Source organism: Carassius gibelio, chromosome B10 (genome assembly GCF_023724105.1).
Source record: "Carassius gibelio isolate Cgi1373 ecotype wild population from Czech Republic chromosome B10, carGib1.2-hapl.c, whole genome shotgun sequence".
NCBI classification, from domain to species: Eukaryota; Metazoa; Chordata; class Actinopteri; order Cypriniformes; family Cyprinidae; genus Carassius; species Carassius gibelio.
This window is the reverse complement of record NC_068405.1, coordinates 25,218,999-25,246,566: the sequence shown is the minus strand read 5'-3', so window position 1 is coordinate 25,246,566 and position 27,568 is coordinate 25,218,999. Positions and strand designations below refer to the sequence as shown.

The 27,568-nt window shown below is 40.6% G+C and overlaps 3 protein-coding genes and 1 long non-coding RNA gene across 12 annotated transcripts in view; all 4 read left to right on the top strand.

The window, feature by feature from the left end:
- The first annotated feature begins 681 nt into the window (after positions 1–681).
- Positions 682–27,568, top strand: part of LOC127966862 (peroxisomal multifunctional enzyme type 2-like) — a 228,952-nt gene continuing 202,065 nt past the window's right edge. For 2 of the 5 annotated variants that reach the window (XM_052568183.1, XM_052568187.1), the window contains exons 1-3: positions 682–822; positions 15,672–15,758; positions 15,831–15,887. In XM_052568183.1, coding sequence (XP_052424143.1) covers positions 712–822; positions 15,672–15,758; positions 15,831–15,887 — 255 coding nt within the window. In that variant the 5' untranslated portion in view covers positions 682–711. Of the gene's footprint in view, positions 823–15,671; positions 15,759–15,830; positions 15,888–20,722; positions 20,740–24,521; positions 24,606–24,680; positions 25,982–27,568 lie in introns of those variants that run through there. The other 3 variants (XM_052568184.1, XM_052568186.1, XR_008155714.1) reach the window with 3 other exon arrangements.
- Positions 1,538–9,548, top strand: LOC127966867 (uncharacterized). 5 transcript variants are annotated; one of them, XR_008155723.1, is made up of 4 exons: positions 1,538–1,583; positions 2,466–2,553; positions 4,214–4,271; positions 9,350–9,548. It is a non-coding gene; the product is annotated as an uncharacterized LOC127966867 (long non-coding RNA). The 5 variants fall into 5 exon arrangements; XR_008155720.1 differs by lacking the exon at positions 9,350–9,548 and adding an exon at positions 4,388–4,447; XR_008155719.1 differs by lacking the exon at positions 9,350–9,548 and having other exon boundaries at positions 4,214–4,450.
- On the top strand, positions 6,332–8,381 carry LOC127966863 (germ cell nuclear acidic protein-like). Its single transcript, XM_052568189.1, has 2 exons — positions 6,332–7,817; positions 8,170–8,381. Exons 1-2 carry the CDS (start codon positions 7,498–7,500, stop codon positions 8,291–8,293), a joined length of 444 nt encoding a protein of 147 aa, XP_052424149.1. The 5' UTR covers positions 6,332–7,497; the 3' UTR covers positions 8,294–8,381.
- The window catches only part of LOC127966859 (uncharacterized), a 207,328-nt gene continuing 191,909 nt past the window's right edge, over positions 12,150–27,568 (top strand). The window contains exon 1 of the mRNA XM_052568178.1: positions 12,150–14,921. Coding sequence (XP_052424138.1) covers positions 13,063–14,436 — 1,374 coding nt within the window. The 5' untranslated portion in view covers positions 12,150–13,062 and the 3' untranslated portion in view covers positions 14,437–14,921. The remainder of the gene's footprint in view (positions 14,922–27,568) is intronic.

The following is a 27,568-nucleotide window of genomic DNA, read 5'->3' as shown; positions in this document are numbered from 1 at the left end:
TGCGTGGGACTCAGCAGCACCAGCCAGAGAAGAGTCATGTGTCTGTGACTTAACACCCACAACCTACCTCATACATTTTCAGTTTCTCATCATTTCTCTGGACTCTTTATATATGTAAATGTTTTAATCTAAATGTATTTACATGTTAAATATGTAAAGAAAATGAAATTAAGTTGGTTGTTACTACTATTTAAGTTATGTAATTGGCTTTGCAACCAAAAAACACTGATTTCGCTCAATTCTTCCTTAATACAGATAAAGGAGGCAGAATTTCATTCAATCTTTGTGTATTTTATTTACAGACATGGCAAAAAAAAAATACATGTGAGAAGACACCTATTGGTCAAAGCACAGCACACAACCACAATTTTATCCAGCAAAGTCTTTAGCTCAGTCTCATGACCGGTGTTCTGTCGATTTGTCCTACCTCTTCAGATTTTCCTACAGTAGCGCAAAATTTTAGCTATATCTATCGATATATCCTACCTCATCGAAAAATACTACTGCTTCGCTCCTGTGACTATACGTAAAGTAACTTTATCGAAGATTCTTATTAGGCAATGGTATAGGCTATTTACAGTGCCAAGAACATCATCAGATTGTCCAACCACTATAAAATAAACACGTAGGATGATTTTACAGCGCAAAATACCTCATTAACCACCATTTTTTTCAACCACTTACCAATAGTTTGTTGGACTACTGGAGTCCATGCTTTGTCTGCTACTACCAACCTACTTACCTGCCTGCTGCCTGCCTTGCTCTGCTTACCTGCCCTGTTTATCTATCGGCTGGAATCCCGTCTCATCCACCTCAAAAAAGGTACAATTTAAGTTTCTCTGTGTTGGATAGCTTGTCAAAGAAGCTAAGCAATGCGTCCCAGCTAAGAGTGGTCCGCCAATACAGTAGATGATGCTGATGTCACTAGCAGGTGTGTAGATGATGCTGATGCCACTAGCAGGTGTGTAGATGATGCTGATGCCACTAGCAGGTGTGTAGATGATGCTGATGTCACTAGCATGTGTGTAGATGATGCTGATGTTACTGGCAGGTGTCTAGATGATGCTGATGCCACTAGCAGGTGAGGAAGAGCATGATGTCACTAGCAGGTGTGTAGACGATGCTGATGTCACTAGCAGCTGTGTAGATGATGCTGTTTTCACTAGCAGGTGAGTAGACGATGCTGATGTCACTAGCAGGTGTGTAGATGATGCTGATGTCATTAGCAGGTGTGTAGATGATGCTGATGCCACTAGCAGGTGAGGAGGAGCATGATTTCACTAGCAGGTGTGTAGATGATGCTGATGCCACTAGCAGGTGAGGAGGAGCATGATTTCACTAGCAGGTGTGTAGACGATGCTGATGTCACTAGCAGGTGTGTAGACGATGCTGATGTCACTAGCAGGTGTGTAGACGATGCTGATGTCACTAGCAGGTGTGTAGACGATGCTGATGTCACTAGCAGGTGTGTAGACGATGCTGATGTCACTAGCAGGTGTGTAGATGATGCTGATGTCATTAGCAAGTGTGTAGATGATGCTGATGTCATTAGCAGGTGAGGAGGAGCATGATGTCACTAGCAGGTGTGTAGATGATGCTGATGTCACTAGCAGGTGAGGAGGAGCACGATGTCACTAGCAGGTGTGTAGACGATGCTGATGTCACTAGCAGGTGTGTAGATGATGCTGATGTCATTAGCAGGTGTGTAGATGATGCTGATGCCACTAGCAGGTGAGGAGGAGCATGATGTCACTAGCAGGTGTGTAGATGATGCTTATGTCACTAGCAGGTGAGGAGGAGCATGATGTCACTAGCAGGTGTGTAGACGATGCTGATGTCACTAGCAGGTGAGGAAGAGCATGATGTCACTAGCAGGTCTGTAGACGATGCTGATGTCACTAGCAGGTGTGTAGACGATGCTGATGTCACTAGCAGGTGTGTAGATGATGCTGATGTCATTAGCAGGTGTGTAGGTGATGCTGATGTCATTAGCAGGTGTGTAGATGATGCTGATGCCACTAGCAGGTGAGGAGGAGCATGATTTCACTAGCAGGTGTGTAGATGATGATGATGCCACTAGCAGGTGAGGAGGAGCATGATGTCACTAGCAGGTGTGTAGACGATGCTGATGTCACTAGCAGGTGTGTAGACGATGCTGATGTCACTAGCAGGTGTGTAGGCGATGCTGATGTCATTAGCAGGTGTGTAGATGATGCTGATGTCACTAGCAGGTGAGGAGGAGCATGATGTCACTAGCAGGTGTGTAGACGATGCTGATGTCACTAGCAGGTGTGTAGGCGATGCTGATGTCATTAGCAGGTGTGTAGATGATGCTGATGTCACTAGCAGGTGAGGAAGAGCATGATGTCACTAGCAGGTGAGGAGGAGCATGATGTCACTGGCAGGTGAGTTGATGATGCCGATGTCACTAGCAGGTGTGTAGATGATGCTGATGTCATTAGCAGGTGTGTAGATGATGCTGATGTCATTAGCAGGTGTGTAGATGATGCTGATGCCACTAGCAGGTGAGGAGGAGCATGATTTCACTAGCAGGTGTGTAGATGATGATGATGCCACTAGCAGGTGAGGAGGAGCATGATGTCACTAGCAGGTGTGTAGACGATGCTGATGTCACTAGCAGGTGTGTAGACGATGCTGATGTTACTAGCAGGTGAGTAGACGATGCTGATGTCACTAGCAGGTGAGTAGACGATGCTGATGTCACTAGCAGGTGTGTAGATGATGCTGATGTTACTAGCAGGTGAGCAGACGATGCTGATGTCACTAGCAGGTGAGTAGACGATGCTGATGTCACTAGCAGGTGTGTAGATGATGCTGATTCCACTAGCAGGTGAGGAAGAGCATGATGTCACTAGCAGGTGTGTAGATGATGCTGATGTCACTAGCAGGTGTGTAGATGATGCTGATGTCACTAGCAGGTGTGTAGATGATGCTGATGCCACTAGCAGGTGTGTAGATGATGCTGATGTCACTAGCAGGTGTGTAGATGATGCTGATGCCACTAGCAGGTGTGTAGACGATGCTGATGCCACTAGCAGGTGTGTAGACGATGCTGATGTCACTAGCAGGTGTGTAGATGATGCTGATGTCACTAGCAGGTGAGTAGACGATGCTGATGTCACTAGCAGGTGTGTAGATGATGCTGATGTCATTAGCAGGTGTGTAGATGATGCTGATGTCACTAGCAGGTGAGGAGGAGCATGATGTCACTAGCAGGTGTGTAGACGATGCTGATGTCACTAGCAGGTGAGGAGGAGCATGATGTCACTAGCAGGTGTGTAGATGATGCTGATGTCACTGGCAGGTGTGTAGATGATGCTGATGTTACTGGCAGGTGTGAAGATGATGCTGATGCCACTAGCAGGTGAGGAAGAGCATGATGTCACTAGCAGGTGAGGAGGAGCATGATGTCACTGGCAGGTGAGTTGATGATGCTGATGTCACTAGCAGGTGTGTAGATGATGCTGATGTCACTAGCAGGTGTGTAGACGATGCTGATGTCACTAGCACGTGTGTAGATGATGCTGATGTCATTAGCAGGTGAGGAGGAGCATGATGTCACTAGTAGGTGTGTAGATGATGCTGATGTCACTAGCAGGTGAGGAAGAGCATGATGTCACTAGCAGGTGTGTAGATGATGCTGATGTCACTAGCAGGTGTGTAGATGATGCCGATGTCACTAGCAGGTGTGTAGATGATGCTGATGTCACTAGCAGGTGTGTAGATGATGCTGATGTTACTGGCAGGTGTGTAGATGATGCTGATGCCACTAGCAGGTGAGGAAGAGCATGATGTCACTAGCAGGTGTGTAGACGATGCTGATGTCACTAGCAGCTGTGTAGACGATGCTGATTTCACTAGCAGGTGAGTAGACGATGCTGAAGTCACTAGCAGGTGTGTAGATGATGCTGATGCCACTAGCAGGTGAGTAGACGATGCTGATGTCACTAGCAGGTGTGTAGATGATGCTGATGTCACTAGCAGGTGTGTAGATGATGCTGATGCCACTAGCAGGTGAGTAGACGATGCTGATGTCACTAGCAGGTGAGTAGATGATGCTGATGTCATTAGCAGGTGTGTAGATGATGCTGATGTCACTAGCAGGTGAGGAGGAGCACGATGTCACTAGCAGGTGTGTAGACGATGCTGATGTCACTAGCAGGTGTGTAGATGATGCTGATGTCATTAGCAGGTGTGTAGATGATGCTGATGCCACTAGCAGGTGAGGAGGAGCATGATGTCACTAGCAGGTGTGTAGATGATGCTTATGTCACTAGCAGGTGAGGAGGAGCATGATGTCACTAGCAGGTGTGTAGACGATGCTGATGTCACTAGCAGGTGAGGAAGAGCATGATGTCACTAGCAGGTCTGTAGACGATGCTGATGTCACTAGCAGGTGTGTAGACGATGCTGATGTCACTAGCAGGTGTGTAGATGATGCTAATGTCATTAGCAGGTGTGTAGGTGATGCTGATGTCATTAGCAGGTGTGTAGATGATGCTGATGCCACTAGCAGGTGAGGAGGAGCATGATTTCACTAGCAGGTGTGTAGATGATGATGATGCCACTAGCAGGTGAGGAGGAGCATGATGTCACTAGCAGGTGTGTAGACGATGCTGATGTCACTAGCAGGTGTGTAGACGATGCTGATGTCACTAGCAGGTGTGTAGGCGATGCTGATGTCATTAGCAGGTGTGTAGATGATGCTGATGTCACTAGCAGGTGAGGAGGAGCATGATGTCACTAGCAGGTGTGTAGACGATGCTGATGTCACTAGCAGGTGTGTAGGCGATGCTGATGTCATTAGCAGGTGTGTAGATGATGCTGATGTCACTAGCAGGTGAGGAAGAGCATGATGTCACTAGCAGGTGAGGAGGAGCATGATGTCACTGGCAGGTGAGTTGATGATGCCGATGTCACTAGCAGGTGTGTAGATGATGCTGATGTCATTAGCAGGTGTGTAGATGATGCTGATGTCATTAGCAGGTGTGTAGATGATGCTGATGCCACTAGCAGGTGAGGAGGAGCATGATTTCACTAGCAGGTGTGTAGATGATGATGATGCCACTAGCAGGTGAGGAGGAGCATGATGTCACTAGCAGGTGTGTAGACGATGCTGATGTCACTAGCAGGTGTGTAGACGATGCTGATGTTACTAGCAGGTGAGTAGACGATGCTGATGTCACTAGCAGGTGAGTAGACGATGCTGATGTCACTAGCAGGTGTGTAGATGATGCTGATGTTACTAGCAGGTGAGCAGACGATGCTGATGTCACTAGCAGGTGAGTAGACGATGCTGATGTCACTAGCAGGTGTGTAGATGATGCTGATGCCACTAGCAGGTGAGGAAGAGCATGATGTCACTAGCAGGTGTGTAGATGATGCTGATGTCACTAGCAGGTGTGTAGATGATGCTGATGTCACTAGCAGGTGTGTAGATGATGCTGATGCCACTAGCAGGTGTGTAGATGATGCTGATGTCACTAGCAGGTGTGTAGATGATGCTGATGCCACTAGCAGGTGTGTAGACGATGCTGATGCCACTAGCAGGTGTGTAGACGATGCTGATGTCACTAGCAGGTGTGTAGATGATGCTGATGTCACTAGCAGGTGAGTAGACGATGCTGATGTCACTAGCAGGTGTGTAGATGATGCTGATGTCATTAGCAGGTGTGTAGATGATGCTGATGTCACTAGCAGGTGAGGAGGAGCATGATGTCACTAGCAGGTGTGTAGACGATGCTGATGTCACTAGCAGGTGAGGAGGAGCATGATGTCACTAGCAGGTGTGTAGATGATGCTGATGTCACTGGCAGGTGTGTAGATGATGCTGATGTTACTGGCAGGTGTGAAGATGATGCTGATGCCACTAGCAGGTGAGGAAGAGCATGATGTCACTAGCAGGTGAGGAGGAGCATGATGTCACTGGCAGGTGAGTTGATGATGCTGATGTCACTAGCAGGTGTGTAGATGATGCTGATGTCACTAGCAGGTGTGTAGACGATGCTGATGTCACTAGCACGTGTGTAGATGATGCTGATGTCATTAGCAGGTGAGGAGGAGCATGATGTCACTAGTAGGTGTGTAGATGATGCTGATGTCACTAGCAGGTGAGGAAGAGCATGATGTCACTAGCAGGTGTGTAGATGATGCTGATGTCACTAGCAGGTGTGTAGATGATGCCGATGTCACTAGCAGGTGTGTAGATGATGCCGATGTCACTAGCAGGTGTGTAGATGATGCTGATGTTACTGGCAGGTGTGTAGATGATGCTGATGCCACTAGCAGGTGAGGAAGAGCATGATGTCACTAGCAGGTGTGTAGACGATGCTGATGTCACTAGCAGCTGTGTAGACGATGCTGATTTCACTAGCAGGTGAGTAGACGATGCTGAAGTCACTAGCAGGTGTGTAGATGATGCTGATGCCACTAGCAGGTGAGTAGACGATGCTGATGTCACTAGCAGGTGTGTAGATGATGCTGATGTCACTAGCAGGTGTGTAGATGATGCTGATGCCACTAGCAGGTGAGTAGACGATGCTGATGTCACTAGCAGGTGAGTAGATGATGCTGATGTCATTAGCAGGTGTGTAGATGATGCTGATGTCACTAGCAGGTGAGGAGGAGCATGATGTCACTAGCAGGTGTGTAGACGATGCTGATGTCACTAGCAGGTGAGGAGGAGCATGATGTCACTAGCAGGTGTGTAGATGATGCTGATGTCACTGGCAGGTGTGTAGATGATGCTGATGTCACTGGCAGGTGTGTAGATGATGCTGATGTTACTGGCAGGTGTGTAGATGATGCTGATGCCACTAGCAGGTGAGGAAGAGCATGATGTCACTAGCAGGTGAGGAGGAGCATGATGTCACTGGCAGGTGAGTTGATGATGCCGATGTCACTGGCAGGTGTGTAGATGATGCTGATGTCACTAGCAGGTGTGTAGACGATGCTGATGTCACTAGCACGTGTGTAGATGATGCTGATGTCATTAGCAGGTGAGGAGGAGCATGATGTCACTAGCAGGTGTGTAGATGATGCTGATGTTACTAGCAGGTGTGTAGATGATGCTGATGCCACTAGCAGGTGTGTAGACGATGCTGATGCCACTAGCAGGTGTGTAGACGATGCTGATGTCACTAGCAGGTGAGGAGGAGCATGATGTCACTAGCAGGTGTGTAGACGATGCTGATGTCACTAGCAGGTGAGGAGGAGCATGATGTCACTAGCAGGTGTGTAGATGATGCTGATGTCACTGGCAGGTGTGTAGATGATGCTGATGTTACTGGCAGGTGTGTAGATGATGCTGATGCCACTAGCAGGTGAGGAAGAGCATGATGTCACTAGCAGGTGAGGAGGAGCATGATGTCACTGGCAGGTGAGTTGATGATGCCGATGTCACTGGCAGGTGTGTAGATGATGCTGATGTCACTAGCAGGTGTGTAGACGATGCTGATGTCACTAGCACGTGTGTAGATGATGCTGATGTCATTAGCAGGTGAGGAGGAGCATGATGTCACTAGCAGGTGTGTAGACGATGCTGATGTCACTAGCAGGTGTGTAGACGATGCTGATGTCACTAGCAGGTGTGTAGATGATGCTGATGTTACTAGCAGGTGTGTAGATGATGCTGATGCCACTAGCAGGTGTGTAGACGATGCTGATGCCACTAGCAGGTGTGTAGACGATGCTGATGTCACTAGCAGGTGTGTAGATGATGCTGATGTCACTAGCAGGTGTGTAGATGATGCTGATGTCACTAGCAGGTGTGTAGACGATGCTGATGTCACTAGCAGGTGTGTAGATGATGCTGATGTCATTAGCAGGTGTGTAGATGATGCTGATGTCACTAGCAGGTGAGGAGGAGCATGATGTCACTAGCAGGTGTGTAGACGATGCTGATGTCACTAGCAGGTGAGGAGGAGCATGATGTCACTAGCAGGTGTGTAGATGATGCTGATGTCACTGGCAGGTGTGTAGATGATGCTGATGTTACTGGCAGGTGTGAAGATGATGCTGATGCCACTAGCAGGTGAGGAAGAGCATGATGTCACTAGCAGGTGAGGAGGAGCATGATGTCACTGGCAGGTGAGTTGATGATGCTGATGTCACTAGCAGGTGTGTAGATGATGCTGATGTCACTAGCAGGTGTGTAGACGATGCTGATGTCACTAGCAGGTGTGTAGATGATGCTGATGTCACTAGCAGGTGTGTAGACGATGCTGATGTCACTAGCACGTGTGTAGATGATGCTGATGTCATTAGCAGGTGAGGAGGAGCATGATGTCACTAGTAGGTGTGTAGATGATGCTGATGTCACTAGCAGGTGAGGAAGAGCATGATGTCACTAGCAGGTGTGTATATGATGCTGATGTCACTAGCAGGTGTGTAGATGATGCCGATGTCACTAGCAGGTGTGTAGATGATGCTGATGTCACTAGCAGGTGTGTAGATGATGCTGATGTTACTGGCAGGTGTGTAGATGATGCTGATGCCACTAGCAGGTGAGGAAGAGCATGATGTCACTAGCAGGTGTGTAGACGATGCTGATGTCACTAGCAGCTGTGTAGACGATGCTGATTTCACTAGCAGGTGAGTAGACGATGCTGAAGTCACTAGCAGGTGTGTAGATGATGCTGATGCCACTAGCAGGTGAGTAGACGATGCTGATGTCACTAGCAGGTGTGTAGATGATGCTGATGTCACTAGCAGGTGTGTAGATGATGCTGATGCCACTAGCAGGTGAGTAGACGATGCTGATGTCACTAGCAGGTGAGTAGATGATGCTGATGTCATTAGCAGGTGTGTAGATGATGCTGATGTCACTAGCAGGTGAGGAGGAGCATGATGTCACTAGCAGGTGTGTAGACGATGCTGATGTCACTAGCAGGTGAGGAGGAGCATGATGTCACTAGCAGGTGTGTAGATGATGCTGATGTCACTGGCAGGTGTGTAGATGATGCTGATGTTACTGGCAGGTGTGTAGATGATGCTGATGCCACTAGCAGGTGAGGAAGAGCATGATGTCACTAGCAGGTGAGGAGGAGCATGATGTCACTGGCAGGTGAGTTGATGATGCCGATGTCACTGGCAGGTGTGTAGATGATGCTGATGTCACTAGCAGGTGTGTAGACGATGCTGATGTCACTAGCACGTGTGTAGATGATGCTGATGTCATTAGCAGGTGAGGAGGAGCATGATGTCACTAGCAGGTGTGTAGATGATGCTGATGTCACTAGCAGGTGAGGAGGAGCATGATGTCACTAGCTGTTGTGTAGACGATGCTGATGTCACTAGCAGGTGAGGAAGAGCATGATGTCACTAGCAGGTCTGTAGACGATGCTGATGTCACTAGCAGGTGTGTAGACGATGCTGATGTCACTAGCACGTGTGTAGACGATGCTGATGTCACTAGCAGGTGAGTAGACGATGCTGATGTCACTAGCAGGTGAGGAAGAGCATGATGTCACTAGCAGGTGAGGAGGAGCATGATGTCACTGGCAGGTGAGTTGATGATGCCGATGTCACTGGCAGGTGGGTAGATGATCCTGATGTCAATGGCAGGTGAGTTGATGATGCCGATGCCACTGGCAGGTGTGTAGATGATGCCGATGTCACTGGCAGGTGTGTAGATGATGCCGATGTCACTGGCAGGTGAGTTGATGATGTCACTGGCAGGTGTGTAGATGATGCTGATGCCACTAGCAGGTGAGGAAGAGCATGATGTAACTAGCAGGTGTGTAGACGATACTGATGTCACTAGTACGTGTGTACACGATGCTGATGTCACTAGCAGGTGAGTAGACGATGCTGATGTCACTAGCAGGTGAGTAGACGATGCTGATGTCACTAGCAGGTGAGTTGATGATGCCGATGCCACTGGCAGGTGTGTAGATGATGCCGATGTCACTGGCAGGTGTGTAGATGATGCCGATGTCACTGGCAGGTGTGTAGATGATCCCGATGTCACTAGCAGGTGAGTAGATGATGCTGATGCCACTAGCAGGTGAGGAAGAGCATGATGTAACTAGCAGGTGTGTAGACGATACTGATGTCACTAGTACGTGTGTACACGATGCTGATGTCACTAGCAGGTGAGTAGACGATGCTGATGTCACTAGCAGGTGAGTAGACGATGCTGATGTCACTAGCAGGTGAGTAGACGATGCTGATGTCACTAGCAGGTGTGTAGATGATGCTGATGCCACTAGCAGGTGAGGAAGAGCATGATGTCACTAGCAGGTGAGTAGACGATGCTGATGTCACTAGCAGGTGTGTAGATGATGCTGATGCCACTAGCAGGTGAGGAAGAGCATGATGTCACTAGCAGGTATGTAGATGATGCTGATGTCACTAGCAGGTGAGGAGGAGCATGATGTCACTAGCAGGTGTGTAGATGATGCTGATGTCACTGGCAGGTGTGTAGATGATGCTGATGCCACTAGCAGGTGAGGAAGAGCATGATGTCACTAGCAGGTGTGTAGATGATGCTGATGTCACTGGCAGGTGTGTAGATGATGCTGATGCCACTAGCAGGTGAGGAGGAGCATGATGTCACTAGCAGGTGAGGAGGAGCATGATGTCACTAGCAGGTGTGTAGATGATCCTGATGTCACTGGTAGGTATATAGATGATCTTGATGTCACTGGCAGGTGAGTTGATGATGCCGATGTCACTGGCAGGTGAGTTGATGATGCCGATGTCACTAGCAGGTGAGGAAGAGCATGATGTCACTAGCACGTGTGTACACGATGCCGATGTCACTGGCAGGTGAGTTGATGATGCCGATGTCACTGGCAGGTGTGTAGATGATCCCGATGTCACTAGCAGGTGAGGAAGAGCATGATGTCACTAGCACGTGTGTACACGATGCCGATGTCACTAGCAGGTGAGTAGATGATGCCGATGTCACTAGCAGGTGAGGAAGAGCATGATGTCACTAGCACGTGTGTACACGATGCCGATGTCACTAGCAGGTGAGTAGATGATCCCGATGTCACTAGCAGGTGAGGAAGAGCATGATGTCACTAGCACGTGTGTACACGATGCCGATGTCACTAGCAGGTGAGTAGATGATGCTGATGTCACTGGCAGGCGAGTAGATGATTGAGATTGAGGTTTGTGTCTGGTTTGTGTCTGGAACTTGTCCATAAACGAAGCAATACTTGCAAAACATGCCGCCTAAGCGAATAGATCCACAAGTGGAATTAAACCATGAGTTGGAAGAAATTAAGATATCGCTAAATTTTATGTCTAAAGACATCTTCACCCTTACGCAGCAGCAAGCTAAGATAGTGACGCTGGTGGATGAAGTGAAGGATCTAAAAATACTTCTTTCGGAGAAGGATGAGGTAATGGGTTAGAGAGAAGAATTGATGACCTAGAACAGTATATGCGAGTAGACGAAGTAATCATTAATGGATTGGAAACAAAGCATCGAAGTTATGCCCGAGTAGCTGCAGCTGGCACTGGGCGTGCTATGGACGGGGAAAACGCATCGGTAGAGGAGCTGCAAACACTGGAGCAACAAGTGGAAACTTTTCTTGCAAAAAAGGACATTACCATTGACATGAAGGATATATCGGCTTGTCACCTGCTTCCCAGTAAGCAAAAGCCTGCTAATCAGTAATTCGCTTTGCGAACAGAAAGCGCAAGGATGACTTACTGCGACAAGCACGCAAGTTAAGGGGAAGTGGCGTTTACATCAACGAACACCTTACCAGAAAGAACGCAGATATTGCGAGGCAAGCGAGGAGTTTGTGGAAACAAAAGAAGATACAGGCGACATGGACCAGAAATGGTCGTGTTTTGGTCTGTACAAATGGGTTGCCTGAAGAATCAAAGGTGATCATGGTAAGGGAAACAAAAGACCTGGAACAGTTCAAGTAACTCTAATTGCAAACTGTATGAGATACATATTCAATACCATTGATAAGATTACTTTTCAAGATAAGAAGATTACAATTCTCTTTGCAAAAATGGGTGATGAACTTTATGAAGATTTACTTCTTTTGTTGTTTGACTTGTGGACTATCGTACGGACTTGTAGTGATTTTAGCTTAATTTATGTTTGTTTTTGTTACATTAGTCTATTTTTTATAAATGGCAGTATGTAATAATGATGACAATATATTACATATGGATGATTACAAGATAGATGATACAAATTATAGTATGACATTGAAAGAGATATTGATCCGGATAAATATTTGTGTAGTCAGCCAAATTGTCACTATTATACGGAGGAACAGTTTAAGAGAGGAGTGAATATGAAACATGCCTTTTCTGTAATACATTTAAACAGTAGGAGTTTGTGGAGTAACTTTTCAAAAATCAAAGACTTTTTGAACCTGTTGCCAAAATTTAGTATTGTAGCTGTTTCTGAAACATGGCTGGACGAAGACAAATTAGCAGATGTAGAATTAGAGGGATATTAAATGTTTGTAATGAATAGAAAAGATAGGAGAGGAGGTGGAGTCGCTCTTTATGTGGACTCAAGTCTGCAATGTAATATAATGGCTAGTATGTCAACCACTATTGAAAATATATTAGAATGTGTTACTGTTGAGATTCGTATGGAAAAACAAAAGAATATAATTGTTTGCTGTATACATAGAACACCTGGTTCATCATTGGATATTTTTAATGGGTTTATAGGGAACATGTTCAATTCAAATGGAGATAAGACAAATATTGTCTGTGGTGACTTTAATGTTGACCTGCTTAATCCAGGTGGACATAAGAAGACCACAGAATTTATTAATGCTTTTTATAATAGTACATTATTCCCAGTAATAGCAAAGCCAACAAGAATAACAACAGTATCAGCAACATTAATTGATAATATATTTTCAAATGATATTGGTAAAATTGATGGAGGTTTTCTAATGACTGATATTAGTGACCACCTGCCTGTCTTTGCATGTTTCCAAAATGTGTTTAAACCACCATTAGGTCCAACTATATATTCAAGAACAGTGAGACATAGAACATCTGAAGCAATTGAAACACTGCAAATGGAATTAAATAAGTGTAACTGGGATGAGGATTTATAGTTATGAATATCCAAATGACGCTTATGGTATTTTTTTGGAGAGATTACTAGAAATTTATAATAAATGCTGTCCAATTAAAACGATAACATACAAATGCAATATGCAGAAACTGTGGTTTACTAAAGGAATTATAAAGTCCTGCAAGAAGAAAAAATTATTATACAGGAAATTTATACATTCCAGAACTCAAGATGCTGAAAGCAAATATAAAACGTATAAGAATAAACTAGTGATTATAATTAGAAATAATAAGAAAGATTACTACACAAAATTGCTGACACAACATAGACAAAACATTCAGGGAACATGCAAGGTACTTAATGATTTAATACATAAAAAACTTTATTACTTTAATAAAGACAACGATACAATATGTCATACAGAGGAAATAGTTAAAGAGTTTAATGATTATTTTGTAAACATAGGCAATAATTTAGCAAAGAAAATTGTACCCATTCCAAATATTGGAATGGAAATTGGGGTTACATATGAAAGTCCAAATTCATTCTTCTTAAACCCAACCAATAAAGATGAAATATTGAAAATAGTGAAAGACTGCAAGAATAAAAAGTCAGTTGATAATGATGGGTTTGATATGTTTATGGTAAAAAATATTATTGAAAATGTTATTTATCCATTTACATATATTTGTAATCAATCCTTTAAAATGGGTATATTCCCAAACCAAATGAAAGTATCAAAAGTTCTCCCATTGTATAAAGGTGGCGACAAACATTTGTTTTGTAATTATCGACCTATTTCTCTGTTGTCACAATTTTCAAAAATATTAGAGAAATTATTTGTTAAAAGATTAGATAGCTATGTTGAAGTGAACAATATAATGAATGAATATCAGTTTGGTTTCAGAGCTCATAGGTCAACAACAATGGCAGTTGTTAAAATGGTAGAAAATATATCACAATCAGTAGATAAAAAATTACATATAATCGGAGTTTTTTTAGATTTACAGAAAGCTTTTGATACCATCAATCACAGAATATTATTATATAAACTGGAAAAATATGGATTTAGGGGAAATGTATATTCTTGGTTAGAAAATTATTTAACAATAATCGTTTTCAATATGTTTTATAGTTCACTTGTCACACCATACCTAACGTATGGTATTGAAATATGGGGAAATACATATAAAACTAGAACCAATTTAATTTTCCTATTACAAAAGAAGGTTATCAGATTAATTAATTATGCACCTTACAATTCACCAAGTAATTCACTGTTTCTTCAATCAAAAATTTTGAAGTTTTATGACTTAGTTGATTTGTACACGGCAAAGTTTATTTACCAAGTTAAACATAATAAAATTCCTAAATGCTTGCAAATATTATTTACCCAGTGAGAAAGTAATTATAATCTCAGAGGACTATGTATATTTAATCAACCACAAGTACATTCTACATTAAGAGAACACTGTTTATCAAATAAAGGAGTTAAATTATGGAAGGGTTGCTGTAATGAGTTAAAACAAGCCACGTCTGTTTTTCAGTTTAAAAATATTTACAAGAGAATTACAATGGAAAAATATTCAACAGAATGAAAATTAATTAAAGCGGCTTGCTTTTGGTGTGGTGGACACTGGTCCACTAATGTGTTAATGTTAATGTTATGAACAGATGTTGTCATTAATGTGTTGCATTTATGATTTTAAAGTTAAGGGCAGGCACAATAAGATTTAGCTTCTGCCTGCACCAGGTCATTGTGTTTATGTTTTGAATGATTGGATTGAATGATCTGTAAATGACCAAACCGAAAAAAATAAAAATAAAATTAAGATGATCCCGATGTCACTGGCAGGTGTGTAGATGATGCTGATGTCACTGGCAGGTGTGTAGATGATGCTGATGTCACTAGCAGGTGTGTAGACGATGCTGATGTCACTGGCAGGTGAGTAGATGATGCTGATGTCACTAGCAGGTGTGTAGACGATGCTGATGTCACTGGCAGGTGAGTAGATGATGCTGATGTCACTAGCAGGTGTGTACTCGATGCTGATGTCACTAGCAGGTGTGTAGACGATGCTGATGTCACTAGCAGGTGTGTACTCCTGTTCACTCACGCCAAAGAACTCCCCGCTCAAGCTCGCCGTCTCTGCAGGATTAACGATGGCAGTTTACTAGAATATTTACATCTGTCAGACAGGTTGCTGATGTCATCAAGCTTCGTTTGAGTCTGCGCGTCAGAAAGGGAAGTGCTAAAAATAGCTAAAAACGGGCTTCACTTGTCTCAATTGAGTTCCAATGGGGTCGCTGTGTCTATTTCTTTTACTGTCTATGCTCCGAACTCACGAACGGACTCAAATGATTCGTCCTCTGAACTCCCGAACGGACTCAAATGATTTGCGCTCCGAGCTCCCGAACTGACTCAAATGATTCACATTTAAATTATAATTTCAATTTTATTTATCATTTTTATTTATGCAAAGTGAAAAAATGAATTTGTAAAGATTCATTCTGTAATGTCTATTCAATGCTTTTCTCATTTATCACAATAATAGTGATGTGCATTCTCAGTCCAAATTGATTGCATATCATCTAATTAATGAATTTCTGTTAATAACCCTGATCTGTGCTTCAGGTACGTTTCGTGAAGCCGGTGTATATGGGACAGTCTCTGCAGACGGAGATGTGGAAGGAAGGGAACAGGATTCACATCCAGTGCAAGGTGACAAAGCGTTCGGTGTGTGTGTGTTTAGTCCTTTAGTGTGTGTTCAGCGCTGATCTGTTCTGGCTCTAGGTGAAGGAGAGCGGAGACGTGGTGCTGTCTGGAGCGTATATAGATCTGCAGACGGATGTGTGTCAGCGCCGGGTCTCCGCAGGTCTGTACACACACACACACACACACACACACACACACATCTAAGACCAGACTCCGAGCACAGCGTGATGATGCGGTTCGTTCACAGAGCCTCGGCCTGCAGAGCGACCTGGTGTTCTCTGAGATCGCACGCAGGATCAGAGACGGCGGTCAGGAGCTGGTGAAGAAGGTCAACGCTGTGTTCGGATGGAGATCAGCAAAGACGACAGAACCATCTGAGACTGGAGTGAACCAGACTCTGCAGAATATCATTCATTCTCTTAACACAAGCAAAGATATCTGCCAAAGGGGTGAGGAATATAACTAACTATTAAGAGAATATATTTTTCTTACCACATTTGCAGATATTTTTGCAACAAAATAGTTTTTTTCTGTCCTATCACACAGTCACGTGTTTTATGATGCACATTTAAGTGTTTCTATCGTCGTTTATGTTCATGTTTTCTTACCAGATAAGAAATGTATCCTACTTTGTTGAATGGATACGTTTTTTTTATGCAAAGTTTTAGAATTTGTATTAGTTTCCATCAGGTGTTTTTTATTTTATTTATTTTTATGTGATATCCCAAAATGTGCATAAAAATTGGTGGATGGAAACAGTGAGACTGCAAACAATCCTCTTACTCGTGTTTGTGTCTTGTTCTAGTATAACTATCTGAACACTCATCAAGATGCATTTACTGTACAAGTAACAATTACATACAGTCAAGTATATTACAGATCTCTTCATACTCGATATAAAATTAGATTCATTATATTCATTATTAGATTCGTATATATTCAGATTTGAAAGGTTAAAGGGCAGAGCATGATCACTATACAGCGGATTCCTCACTGCTTCACATCAGCAATAATCTGGAGAAGACAAAATGATAACACTCTGTATTCCAGTGCTAATATATGAACATCACGAAACAAAGACATTTGCAGGAGATGCATAATGACCTCAGATATTAATTTTTATTATCTACTCAATATATTTATTTTTTGATTTTTATTGGTTAATGCTTAAAACAGGGAAAGAAATTCTGCCAAAGGTGAAAACTATTGTTTTTTTGAGCCGCTGACAGATATTTGTTCTTGTTTTAAACATGAACTCATTTATATTTCAGTAAATGCTTCTCGATTTAAGGATGTTCAGATATTTGAGCTGGAAAACAAGAGGAAGAGCATCATTCTCTGCGGTGAAGCATCATTCTATGGGATGGTACTGAAATGGTTCAGGTCATACTTAGAAGGGAGAGGCTATTATGTGAGTCTAGGAGAGCATAAGTCTAAATGGATGTCCATGTCATGCAGAGTCCCACAAGGCTCAATTCTTGCACCGCTCTTGTTTAGCCTGTATATGCTTCCACTGAGTCAAATAATGAGAGAGAACCAAATTGCCTGTCACAGCTATGCTTATGATACCCAGATTTACCTAGCCTTATCTCCAAATGACTACAACCCCATTGACTCCCTCTGCCAATGCATTGATGAAATTAATAATTGGATGTGCAAGAACTATCTTCAGTTAAATTAGGAAAAAACTGAAGTCATTGCCTTTGGAAACAAAGATGAAGTGTTCAAGGTGAATGCATACCTTGACTCTAGGGGTCAAACAACTAAAAATCAAGTCAGGAATCTTGGTGTGATTCTGGAGACAGACCTTAGTTTCAGTAGCCATGTCAAAGCAGTAATCTAAATCAGCATACTATCATTTAAAAAACATGGCAAGAATCAGATGTTTTGTTTCCAGTCGAGACTTGGAGAAACTTGTTCATGCCTTTAACACCAGCAGGGTGGACTATTGTAATGGGCTCCTCACCGGCCTTCCCAAAAAGACCATTAGACAGCTGCAGCTCATCCAGAACACTGCTGCCAGGATTCTGACTAGAACCAGAAAATCTGAGCATATCACACCAGTCCTCAGGTCCTTACACTGGCTTCCAGTTACATTTAGGATTGATTTTAAAATACTTTTACTCGCGTATATAAGTCACTAAATGACCTAGGACCAAAATATATTACAGATATGTTCACTGAATATAAACCTAACAGACCACTCAGATCACTAGGATCGAGTCAGTTAGAAATACCAAGGGTTCACACAAAACAAGGGGAGTCCGCCTTTAGTTACTATGCTGCCCGCAGTTGGAATCAGCTTCCAGAAGAGATCAGATGTGCTAAAACACTAGTCACATTTAAATCTAGACTCAAAAACCATCTGTTTAGTTGTGCATTTATTGAATGAGCACTGTGCAATGTCCGAACTGATTGCACTATATTTTCACAGGTTTTTTTTTTTATATAAAATCATTTTTTAACTGTTTTTAAATTGATTTTAAGTAAACGTTTTAATCATTTTAAAATTTTTAATATTGCTTGTTTTTTTTTTTTTTTTTTTTTCTTCATCATTATTTTACTTTCTTTGATGTAAAGCACTTTGAATTACCATTGTGTACGAAATGTGCTATATAAATAAACTTGCCTTGCCTTGAAGAAGAACACCATGGCCTTCATCAAATTAAAATCTCTCGTGTTTGTGTCCGAGTAGAACGGTGGCAAGTAAAAGAAAAGAGTAAAAATTAAACACTGGACAGTTTTCCCAAATCATACGTCTGCAGGAGCCTCGATGATTATAAATATGCTTTATCTTTATCACAGTATCATTTCATCAAGCCTTGTGTTCAACTCCATATTTATACTGAAAATAAAAGCAGCTGTGATCTTATTCTAGTTAGCGTCTCTGAAATCAAGTGACAGCTGATTGGTTGATTTCACAAATATCTTCACACACAAAGTGCTTCATATTCAAACACAGTTTAGATTAACACTCATATAACTGTATGGTCTGTGTGAGAGGAATCAAATCCTGCGATCGTTTACTCTTCCTCAGCCTGAACAAGTGTTTTTTTTTCTGCTGAACACTAAAGATTGTTTTTTTGAGAGCAAACAGTTGACTGCACCCATTGACTTCTATGCTACAGGAAGAAATACTATGGAAGTGAATGGGTACCATCAACCATTTGGTGTTTAAAGCATCATCTTTTTAGCGTTCAACAGAAGACAGAAACTTATAAAAATATATATTTTTTTATTTATTTGTAAAATAAGCACACACAGTTAAACTTTTATTCCTAACTAGTAATTCCCAAAGCAAACAACTATGTGTCATTGTTGTTAACTAAGACTGAAACTACTAAAAACAGTTTTCTGTCATTGAAATAAAGCTAAAGTAAAATGATATAAATAAATTGTGTAAGCTACTACTAAATATTGTAGAAACTGAACTTTCTGTGAAGTTGCTTTGCAATGATTTATAAAGTAAAAAGCACTATAAATTAAATGAAAACAGTACTAAATTTGAAGTAGTAACTTTTTACAAAAAAGTTGAAATGCTAAAATTAATAAAACTGACATAAACATAAAGGCAAAAAAAATTAATAAAACTAGTTCATAAACCTCAAACTGCAACCATGAGGCTAAAAGCTATGCTATGTGTAACTCTGAGTAAGTGCTGTAACAGTTTCTAAAGACCTTGATGTTGTTTGGACGCCAGAACCGAGTGTGTGTGTGTGTGTGTGTGTGTGTGTGTGTGTGTGTGTGTGTGTGTGTCTCCTGTCCGTCCTGCAGTGAACAGTCCACCTGGATGTTCCCGTGTTTGGCTCCTGGGAGGATCTGAATCCTCTTAAAGTCCCTCCCCAGGATGATGATGTCACAGACAGAGTAGTACGCCTGTCCCACGAGCCCCGGACAAAACAACACACACAGTCTGACACTGATAATCACAGAGAGTTCTACATATCATCTGAATGTAATGTTTTGCTACATTTTTATTTATTTATTTAAATCGAGGAATCAGAGTTTTAAATGTTTTCCTTTACGGTTAATAATCTCTGCTGCTGCTGTTACACTCACAGTCACCAACAGCTTGAATCATCTGGACTTTTTGAGTCAAATATTTTGGCAATTTTTTTTTTTAGCATTTTTATTTTATATTATTTCTTAATATATCAGACAATATCTTCCTTCATTTTGCATGTATCTTGTTTATTCTCGCTTATAAACTTTTTGTTGCTCTTTTTGTTTTGTAGTTTTTTTTATCCTCATTTGTAAGTCGCTTTGGATAAAAGCGTCTGATAAATGAATAAATGTAAACTTATCAAATTATTGCTTCGTTTCCTTACATGAATATCGAAATATTCAACTCAAATAAACACTTGTATGATGCAGTATTAGACTTAGAATTTAATTTGGGGTCCTGAAATACCCTAAACACTGCACAGAGGTTAAGCTGACCATTGCTACATAAATAAAATTAAAATTGAAACTCATCCTATTTTGTTTGAATTTTCCCTTACTAAATTATACAGTTACTGATGGACTGTGGGACTACTAACAGGCTATTAACAAAAATGTGTCTCTATACCTCTATTCTCTTTATTAAAACTTGATCTAGTAGCCTACATGATAGAATCAGATGTTTTGCAAATCTGCTCGAAAGACTGATCTCAAATGATTCCCGAAACGCGATTCGGAGTCCGGATCTGAATCAAATGTTTTGCAAATCCGCTCCGAAATGCACATCAGCAGGAGACTCCTAGGTGGATCCGCTTTCAAGTCGCCAAACCTGCGTGACTGTCAAATTCGTTTGGGTGCCGCCCAGAAGATTAGCTCCGCCTCCGAGCGGCGCCGTCAAACAGCGGATCCTGAGCGGACCAGTGTCGGATGCTCGGACGCGAACCCGCACGCGACCTTATTGCAACGGTTGAGTACAGCACATCAAGAGCCGACATCAGTCGAGAATTTCTTTGCTGGGACACTGTTGCGCTGAACCCTCTTTTGAGTAAGTATTGATATATTGCGACATTCACAGCATTGGTTTTTAAATCATCGTGTATATTAATGATTGTAAGACGTTGTTTGATATTAGGAAAACTTTAACATGTTCACTCGTGGATAATGGTTTAGCGCTAACTTCTAGCTAGCTGTGCATTATTAAGTTTGCATTTTTGTAATTTTGGTCTCGTGTGTGTGTGTGTGTGTGTGTGTGTGTGTGTATCTGCCTCTTTATAGTGAAAATTAAGCTTCAGCATTTTAATCACTGTTTGAGTTGGTTCAGACAATAGGCCACCTGTTTGAATATCAAAAAGTGCGGGCTTATCTGCTAATGTTAGCTTGAAACCATCCACCATTGATTTAACATAACCGCTAATTTTACACAGTTTAACAACAATTAACAGTAAATAAATAAAATTCAGTGTCCCCACGCTGTCAAATTTTACGCATAGAAAAAAGAAATGGACACAGCGACCCCATTGGATTCAACGTAGAAAAATTAAGTCTTTTTTTTTTTTTAATTGAACACACTAATTTACAAAACACAATTTACAAAATCTCTCAATGGGAGACTTATTGGCAGAACATATATAAACACAATTAAATTAAACAAATTTCGATAAAGAAAATAAATACAAATAAATGTAAAATAAAATAAATTAAGCAAAGGCACTTCAGTCAGTAAGGCATGACAAAATTGTGTATATACATATATTGTCCTCAGTCAACATATATTCTTTAACTAAAGTTACATGGAAGCTTAACAAGTTATAATGACAAGTATTTTGAGACATCTTCACATAGCAAGTAAATGTTATCATTGGAGCCTTTCAGACGTTTCAAAGAAGCAAAAAAGTCCCTCAGTTACATTTTAAACACCACTAGGGATGGATTTTTTTTTTTTGCCATTTACATTAATGAATATGGTATTTACCCATAATTGTTATGATATTGTACATCCTAAAAAGTTCCTTCGGAAGGTTTCCATTACCAAAAAGAATTTGCTCTAACTTTGTGTAATTCTCTCCATTTTTGTTTCCAGCCAATTCATGACATGTTGCCAGAATATTTTTATCACTGGACAAGAGAAAAACAAATGTTCAATAGTTTCATCTTCCTGGGAAAAGAACACACATGGCTCCACTTCAAAACCAAATCTCTTTTTAAGCATAGCTGCTGCTGGATAATATCCATTTATAATTTTAAATTGCATTTCTTTAATTTTAGAAGGTAAAGGCCATTTCATAAATTTTATATTTTTGTTATTTTATCATCATCATGCATTATTTTTATATTTTGGTCAAAATCATGAAAATAAAAGTAGCTGTGATCTTATTCTAGTTAGCGGCTCTGAAATCGAGTGACAGCTGATTGGTTGATTCACAAATATCTTCACACACAAAGTGATTCATATTCAAACACAGTTTAGATTAACACTCATATAACTGTATGGTCTGTGTGAGAGGAATCAAATCCTGCGATCGTTTACTCTTCCTCAGCCTGAACAAGTGTTTTTTTTTTTCTGCTGAACACTAAAGAAGATGTTTTTTTGAGAGAGAACAGTTGACGGCACCCATTGATTTCTATGCTACAGGAAGAAATACTATGGAAGTGAATGGGTACCAACAACCGTTTGGTGTTTAAAGCATTTTTTTTAGCATTCAGCAGAAGACAGAAACTCGTACAAAAAATATATAATTTTTACATTTTATTTAAAAAAATAAATATGTAAAATAAGCACACACAGTTAAACTTTTATTCCTAACTAGTAATTCCCAAAGCAACCAACTATGTGTCATTGTTGTTAACTAAGACTGAAACTACTAAAACAGTTTTCTGTAATTGAAATAAAGCTAAAGTAAAATGATATAGATAAATCGTGCTACTACTAAATATTGTAGAAACTTAATTTTCTGTAAAGTTGCTTTGCAATGATTTGTAAAGTAAAAAGCAATACAAATTAAATGAAAACAGTGCTAAAATTAAAGTAGTAACTTTTTACAAAAAAAGTTGAAATGCTAAAATTATTAAAACTGACATAAACATAAAGAAAAAAAAAAAAAAAAAAAAACTAATTCCTAAACCTCAAACTGCAACCATGAGGCTAAAAGATATGCTACGTGTCACTCTGAGTAAGTGCTGTAACAGTTTATAAAGACCTTGATGTTGTTTGGACGCCAGAACCGAGTGTGTGTGTGTGTGTGTGTGTGTGTGTGTGTGTGTGTGTGTGTGTGTGTGTGTGTGTGTGTGTGTGCGTTACTCTGAAGTTCTCCCCAGGATGATGATGTCACAGTCAGAGTAGTACGCCTGTCCCACGAGCCCCGGACAAAACAACACACACAGTCTGACACTGGCTTTGCTGACAATTATGGCTTTGTTTCCTTAAATGAATATCGAAATATTCAACTCAAATAAACACTTGTATGATGCGGTATTAGAATTAGAATTTAATTTGGGGTCCTTAAATACCCTAAACACTGCACAGAGGTTAAGATGACCATTGCTACATAAATAAAATTAAAATTGAAACTCATCCTATTTTGTTTTAATTTTCCCTTACTAAATTATACAGTTACTGGTGGACTGTGTGATTACTAACAGGCTATTAACAGAAATGTGTCTCTATGCCTCTTTTCTCTTTATTAAAACTTGATCTAGTAGCCTACGTTATAGAATCAAATGTTTTGCAAATCCGCTCGAAAGACCTGATCTCAAATGATTCGCGAAACGCAATTCGGAGTCCCGATCTGAATCAAATGTTTTATGAACTTGCTCTGAATCCCAGATAAGTTATTTTCCGGTGAAAGCGCTATAGCGTTCACTCACTTGCTGAGAAATGGCGGAGACCAATGTGTAGTGTGTGTTTTTGTTTTGTTTTTAAACAACCTTATTTATAATGCGGAGTTTTATAGTTTTCCCACCGACGAAAATTTAAAAAAAAAAAGCGTCGAAATTGGGCTATATGGCTAGAGGAGGAGGCGACAATTACTGTGAGGAAAGGTAGGCTACTTTAGTGTGTGCTAAGCACTTCACGGAGGATGAGGTCCGTGTCCAACCGGAGTAGACTGGTCGATCTCGCACCGTGGGCTGGGTCTTCCAGGTTTGCGTGGAAAAGTTGCGGAGACTTTAAATCACGCATCAAAACTGAATGTTTGTGTTGCAGAGCAGTAAATGTGGAGATGGTACAGGAGCACGATTACAACAGCCGTCCAGTCCCAGGTGAGTGTAATGTGTTAACTAAAACAATAACTTATATTAAAAGCTAAACAGCAACTATAGACATTAATCAAATATATTATGTTTTATTTGTATTGTTCAATGTAACGTTATATAGCTACATTTAATGTAGCACATGGTAGCAGTTATGCTAACAGTCGAGCAGGTTAGTGAAGCGGCGTTTTTATACTTTTGCCATCATCCTTTTATACTGCTCTCTTTCTGGCTGAAGTCACACAAAATTAACAAAGACAATTAAAGTTATCAATAAAATCCACAACAATGTAGGAAATACGAGCAGTTGAACAAACATCTGTTGTACAAGCAGAATTCAAATTATTTTAAAATGGTTTGTAGGTTATTTCACTTTGAATTGATGTTCATAAATGCATAAATGTGATAGTAAATTTCCAAATTAATGAGTTTTTTTTATTAAAGTGTTATATTCAACACAAAATAATACATTTATTCCCACGTTCTCGCGACCTTGTGCAACGTTCCCTAAAAGTTATCTAAAGGTAACGAAAGTTCCGAACCTTTACAGAACATTAGGGACGTTCTTGGAACGTCTAGGTGAAGGAGAGCGGAGACGTGGTGCTGTCTGGAGCAAATATAGATCTGCAGACGGATGTGTGTGTCAGCGCCGGGTTTCCGCAGGTCTGCACACACACACACACACACACATCTGAGACCAGACTCCGAGCACAGCGTGATGATGTGGTTCGTTCACAGAGCCTCGGCCTGCAGAGCGACCTGGTGTTCTCTGAGATCGCACGCAGGATCAGAGACGGCGGTCAGGAGCTGGTGAAGAAGGTCAACGCTGTGTTCGGATGGAGATCAGCAAAGACGACAGAACCATCCGAGAGTGGAGTGAACCAGACTCTGCAGAATATCATTCATTCTCTTAACACAAGCAAAGATATCTGCCAAAGGGGTGAGGAATATAACTAACTATTAAGAGAATATATTTTTCTTACCACATTTGCAGATATTTTTGCAACAAAATAGTTTTTTTCTGTCCTATCACACAGTCACGTGTTTTATGATGCACATTTAAGTGTTTCTATTGTCGTTTATGTGCACGTTTTCTTACCAGATAAGAAATGTATCCTACTTTGTTGAATGCATAAGTTTATGCACATTTTTAGAATTTGTATTAGTTTCCATCAGGTGTTTTTTATTTATTTATTTATTTTTATGTGATATCCCAAAATGTGCATAAAAATTGGTGAATGGAAACAGTGAGACTGCAAACAATCCTCTTACTCGTGTTTGTGTCTTGTTCTAGTATAAATATCTGAATATTCTTGAATCAAGATGCATTTACTGTACAAGTAACAATTTAAAATGATTTTTTTTTTTTTATTATCAAAATGTTGTTAGTTTTGGCTTAAAACGAGCAGAAATATCTGCCAATGGGGGAAGAAAAAGAATCTTGTTTAGCCTTTGAATTCAGATTCTTTTTCTTACATCATTGGTAAATATTTTTGCATGTTTCAATGAACTGTTTGAAACAAAAAAGGTTGTATTTCAGTAATAATTCAAAATTATCAAAATAAAATTGATAAAATAATGGTTTATATTTTAATATCCTTTAAAATATCATTTATTTCTGTGATGTGCAGCTGTATTTTCAGCATCATTCCTCCAGTCTTCAGTGTCACATGATCTTTAGAAATCATGAAAATATGATGATTTATTATTCGAACTATTAATAGTTGTGCTACCAAATATTATTTTGGAATCTGCAATAATTTTTTAAGGATTCTTCGATGTATACATTTTTTTTTTAAAGAACAGCATTTATCCAAAATATAAATCTCTTCTAACAATATTAATCTTTGATATCACTTCTTATCAATTTAACACATCCTGAATAAAAGATTCTAAAATCTAATCAAGAATACAATTTCTCATAAAAAAAGAAAGGATAAAAATGTACTGACCCCAAACTATTGAACTGTAGTGAATATTGTTAGAAAATATTGAAGACACTGAAGACTGGAGGAAAGATGCTGAAAATACAGCTGCACATCACATGAATAAATTACACCTTCATGTATATTAAAATAGAAAAATGTTAATAATATTTCACAATATTACATGTTTTCCAGTATTTTTGATCAAATAAATGCTGTCTTGAGGAGTAAAATAAATTCCTTTAAAAAAAAACATTAAAAATCATTCTGATCCCAAACTCTGACCGGTAGTGTGTGTATGTGTGTGTGTTTATATATATATATACAGTATTGTTCAAAATAATAGCAGTACAATGTGACTAACCAGAATAATCAAGGTTTTTCGTATATTTTTTTATTGCTACGTGGCAAACAAGTTACCAGTAGGTTCAGTAGATTCTCAGAAAACAAATGAGACCCAGCATTCATGATATGCACGCTCTTAAGGTTGTGCAATTGGGCAATTAGTTGAATTAGTTGAAAGGGGTGTGTTCAAAAAAATAGCAGTGTGGCATTCAATCACTGAGGTCATAAATTTTGTGAAGAAACAGGTGTGAATCAAGTGGCCCCTATTTAAGGATGAAGCCAACACTTGTTGAACATGCATTTGAAAGCTGAGGAAAATGGGTCGTTCAAGACATTGTTCAGAAGAACAGCGTACTTTGATTAAAAAGTTGATTAGAGAGGGGAAAACCTATAAAGAGGTGCAAAAAATGATAGGCTGTTCAGCTAAAATGATCTCCAATGCCTTAAAATGGAGAGCAAAACCAGAGAGACGTGGAAGAAAACGGAAGACAACCATCAAAATGGATAGAAGAATAACCAGAATGGCAAAGGCTCAGCCAATGATCACCTCCAGGATGATCAAAGACAGTCTGGAGTTACCTGTAAGTACTGTGACAGTTAGAAGACGTCTGTGTGAAGCTAATCTATTTTCAAGAATCCCCCGCAAAGTCCCTCTGTTAAAAAAAAGGCATGTGCAGAAGAGGTTACAATTTGCCAAAGAACACATCAACTGGCCTAAAGAGAAATGGAGGAACATTTTGTGGACTGATGAGAGTAAAATTGTTCTTTTTGGGTCCAAGGGCCACAGGCAGTTTGTGAGACGACCCCCAAACTCTGAATTCAAGCCACAGTACACAGTGAAGACAGTGAAGCATGGAGGTGCAAGCATCATGATATGGGCATGTTTCTCCTACTATGGTGTTGGGCCTATTTATCGCATACCAGGGATCATGGATCAGTTTGCATATGTTAAAATACTTGAAGAGGTCATGTTGCCCTATGCTGAAGAGGACATGCCCTTGAAATGGTTGTTTCAACAAGACAATGACCCAAAACACACTAGTAAACGGGCAAAGTCTTGGTTCCAAACCAACAAAATTAATGTTATGGAGTGGCCAGCCCAATCTCCAGACCTTAATCCAATTGAGAACTTGTGGGGTGATGTCAAAAATGCTGTTTCTGAAGCAAAACCAAGAAATGTGAATGAATTGTGGAATGTTGTTAAAGAATCATGGAGTGGAATAACAGCTGAGAGGTGCCACAAGTTGGTTGACTCCATGCCACACAGATGTCAAGCAGTTTTAAAAAACTGTGGTCATACAACTAAATATTAGTTAAGTGATTCACAGGATTGCTAAATCCCAGAAAAAAAAAATG

Coding starts and splice junctions, on each gene's coding strand:
- LOC127966863 (XM_052568189.1), top strand. CDS start 7,498: ATGATGCTGATGTCATTAGCAGGTGAGGAGGAGCATGATGTCACTAGC. Junction 7,818..8,169: donor GATGCTGATGTCACTAGCAG/GTGTGTAGATGA, acceptor TGTCACTAGCAG/GTGTGTAGACGATGCTGATG.